The sequence below is a fragment of the Salvia splendens genome, chromosome 8 (genome assembly GCF_004379255.2).
Source record: "Salvia splendens isolate huo1 chromosome 8, SspV2, whole genome shotgun sequence".
Taxonomy (NCBI): Eukaryota; Viridiplantae; Streptophyta; class Magnoliopsida; order Lamiales; family Lamiaceae; genus Salvia; species Salvia splendens.
Genome location: NC_056039.1, coordinates 5379926 through 5383532, shown reverse-complemented (window position 1 = coordinate 5383532; position 3607 = coordinate 5379926). Strand labels below are relative to the sequence as shown.

General features: G+C 36.6%; 1 protein-coding gene across 1 annotated transcript; it reads right to left on the bottom strand.

The window, feature by feature from the left end:
• Positions 1–4: 4 nt before the first annotated feature.
• Positions 5–1524, bottom strand: LOC121744122 (protein SENSITIVE TO PROTON RHIZOTOXICITY 2-like). Its single transcript, XM_042137562.1, has 2 exons — positions 1067–1524; positions 5–746 (listed from the first exon to the last, which is right to left on the bottom strand). Exons 1-2 carry the CDS (start codon positions 1447–1449, stop codon positions 158–160), a joined length of 972 nt encoding a protein of 323 aa, XP_041993496.1. The 5' UTR covers positions 1450–1524; the 3' UTR covers positions 5–157.
• Between the last annotated feature and the right edge of the window lie 2083 nt (positions 1525–3607).

Genomic DNA, 3607 nt, shown 5'->3' with positions numbered 1-3607 from the left:
ATGCTATCATACAAAAGAAAAGAAATCCACTCTTATTTTGTGAATGTTATGTTCAAGCTACTATGTAACATGAACAAGTAAGTATATAACGTAACACAGACATCATGCAATGCAAGCAACATAGACTTGTTTTACATGACTTACTGCATTCAGCAGGTTAAGTGAGGGCGGTGGCGGGAGTGTGGCCGAGAAACAAGGAAACATGGCCGATGAGCTTATCCTTTCGCGAGAAGGTGGTGCCGCAGGAGCAAAGCCACTTGAGGTCGCCACAGTGCTTCTCATGCGTCCTCAAATCGGAGAGCACCGAGAAATACTTAGCGTTGCATCTCTTGCAGACGTACATCTTGGGGCAATGACTCCTCTTGTAGTGATTCTTAACGCATATCATCGACTTCAGCGGCTGGAACCTCGCGTGCCTCTTGTTCCACCTGCACCCTTCCTGCGGGCACGAGTACTTCCTCGTCCCCATCCCCGTCTCCTCCCCCTTATTCTTCGCCGGGTTGCTCAGCGCCGCGCTCGACTTGTACTCGTCCCCGTGCGCGCGCATGTGCATCCGCAGGTTGGCGTCGCGTTTGAACCCTTTGCCGCACACCTTGCAGTAGTGCGTGTACTTCGCCACCAAATCCGCCGCCTCCACCTCGATCAGCTCATAACTCCTCTCCCCCTCCGCCGCCTCTCCTTCCGTTTTCACCGGCAATTCAATGGTGGTGTAATCGCCATTTCTGCCCATAGCGACATCGCCATACCTGTTGGAAAAATAAATGATAAACAATTATACAATATCCAACATTGGTGTAAAATTACTATATAACTCTCATGAGTTGGTTTTTGAAAAATTGAAACTACTGTATAAGTCTTGTAGGCCATTTCTCCTATCACCAATTGATTTTAATATGTAATCATATTGATTTCTAGTACTCACTCCAATCTTCATTATAAGTCCCGTTTTTGACTGGCAGCACGAGTTTTAAAAAATTGTTTGATGTTATAAATGAAAGTTAGTGGAATGTGGGGGAAACAGTAAAAGTGAAATGAGACTTCTAATAGGAACCAGAGAGAGTACTACCAACTATCGTCACCGTGTGGATTGACGAAGAGTGTTTCCGTTGCGGTGGTAGTCTTGTGGTCCACCTCGAAGGCGGTTGCCGGAGAAGGTGCGGACATCTGCTGGCAGGCGAACATCATGGAAGAGGCGGTGACGATGATTTCTTGGATTAAGGTGCCCATTGTTGATGCAACGATTGGGGTTGACTCGGGGTGGTGGGTGAAGATGGAGGATAGGGATTGCATCTCATGGACTTTGTCTTTGAGAAGGGAGAGATCGTAGAGAAAGGAGGTTTGATTTGTAGATGGAGATGATAAAGAATTGGGGTTCATTCCTTGTTGAGAAGCTCCATATATTGGTGGGACATTTTGAGGGCCATTAGGGTAACAAGGATCGGTCATCATGCAATAACAAAAGAGATAAAGAGTAAGCCTTCTTGATTTTTGCTTGGATTCTACCTTTTTTTTGGCTAGATATGATTCAAATCTCTTCCCCCTATTGAAACCTTAAATTTCTGTCAGAGAGTGGTATTTAAGGAAAGAAGATATATAAGTCAGTTATTGTTCAAGTTGACATTATGAAATTATAACTAAAAAGAAAGGAGTAATCTAGTGATGTTGAGTTCTATCATGCGCCTGCGACTTATTGAATGACTTCTTCTTTGCAAGGTTTTGTACAAATGAACTGAAAAACTATCGATTCATGGTTCAACCGATCGAATCGATCTGGTCAATGATCAAGTCCAGATATTATATCATACTATTAAATAATTATGACAAGTTTGGTAAAATAGATAACTCATCTAGGGATGGAATTTGTTCATGCCAAAAAATGTAATGAATGATAAACATTACTAGAACACAAGTCTGAAATTATATTAGTACTATTAAATGTGAATAAATCTACAAGTTTATAATATAAGTTCCAATATAAAATAATAAATAGTAAGATTATCAAAATATTTTAAACATAACAACAAATTAAAGTTCTAAATCAAAGTATGATATCAAAAAAGGGTTATTTGTGTGATGAGGATTTGCAAGTAAGAGAAAAACATTGAACTTCAAAAGTGAATTGGAGTAAGAAAATAAATAATTTATAAAAATAACATAAAAATATTACCACAACTGGCCGGTTCTCTATCGAACTAACAAAGATTTAGTATGTCAGTGATTTTTATATCCAAATCAGACCGAACAACGCATTGATTCGCGATCGAAATGGTAAAATCTGTTGGTCTGGTCCGGTCCGGTTTTAAAACTTATGTGCTTTTAATCACAAACAAACGGGTTGATATTGTCATATTTGCACTTGGTGTAGGAACACAAGGGTGTAGGGGATCGTAGCTCTATGAAGCTAAGTCAACTTTCGAGCTTAAGTTCTTCACCACTTGAGACCTCCCTTAAGTAAAACCTAACAAATTCTTATATCATAAAAGGATAGGTTTTAATAACACCAATAATTAACTAGCTATAGTTTTCTACTTTATTCTTTGGCTTAATTTAATGTTTTCAACCTCACTTTTTTTGGTCTTTGTTTGTGGATGGCGTCAACCATCACGCACGAGAAAGAGTTGAACTGTGGTGGCTATATTGACATAAATCACTTTAATCTTTTTCATGCTTCCATTAATGCTCACCATCACTATAACGGATGTTTGAATCTATGTTGACGATTTTGTTTCTTCCAAGATTTACGGCCTTTTGGTTATAGTATATAAATATTGTGTTGATTGAAATATATTACTCATCCTAGGTGAAAGTTTGGGCGAGACACATGCTATAAATATGCATATTTATATATTTTATGACAATAAACTCACAAGTCGCAACAACTATATATCATGTGTGGTTTCAGTCCTATAGTTCACTAGTACAGTCATGGGACGAACTTCTATAGCCAATTAATCACAACAATTCATTTATGTTGAGCAGAGCACAATTTTTTTTTCCTTAGGAAAACTACTAGCTCGCACTCTTTGTCTCATTTAACCTGTCTACTCTCTAAATTAATTATTTAATAAAATTATATGAAAATTTTAATATAATAAAAATTTTGTAATTAATAAATTGTAATCAACTCTTATAGTAATAATTTTTTTTATCTAAAAGAAAATAATGATAAATTTTTAAAAATAATTATATATCTTCATTTGATGCAGCAAACTCTTCATAATGAGTACAAAATTTAATTAAAGCAAACAACATTCAAGTTAAAGAAAAAAAAACTATTAGAATGTGTAAAAATGAAAATAGAGATACAAAAAATGGTTGAGTGAAGTAACGAGGTGTTAGTTTTCGTTTAAAATTTAATTGAAGATATACTGTAAATTATTTCGATGTCCTGTCCACAATTTTGGGGTATACAAACGCGATAATGACAAGAGGAATAGGCTCTCACTTGATTTTGAAGAGATAAATTAGCCCATTAGTTAGTTGGGCTATATATTGTTTGGCCCAATCTAGTTTCGATTAATTAGTGACTTTTTAAAATCTTTTTGTCAATATTACAACCGAGATATTGCCATCAATGTGTGTCCCATGAATAATTTGGATTATATGT

Bases quoted from the DNA above. Each gene is read 5' to 3' on its own strand.
- LOC121744122 (XM_042137562.1), bottom strand. From the start codon at position 1,449: ATGATGACCGATCCTTGTTACCCTAATGGCCCTCAAAATGTCCCACCA. The intron at 747-1,066 runs GTAGTACTCTCT...TTTTTCCAACAG, and splicing joins CCACACGGTGACGATAGTTG to GTATGGCGATGTCGCTATGG.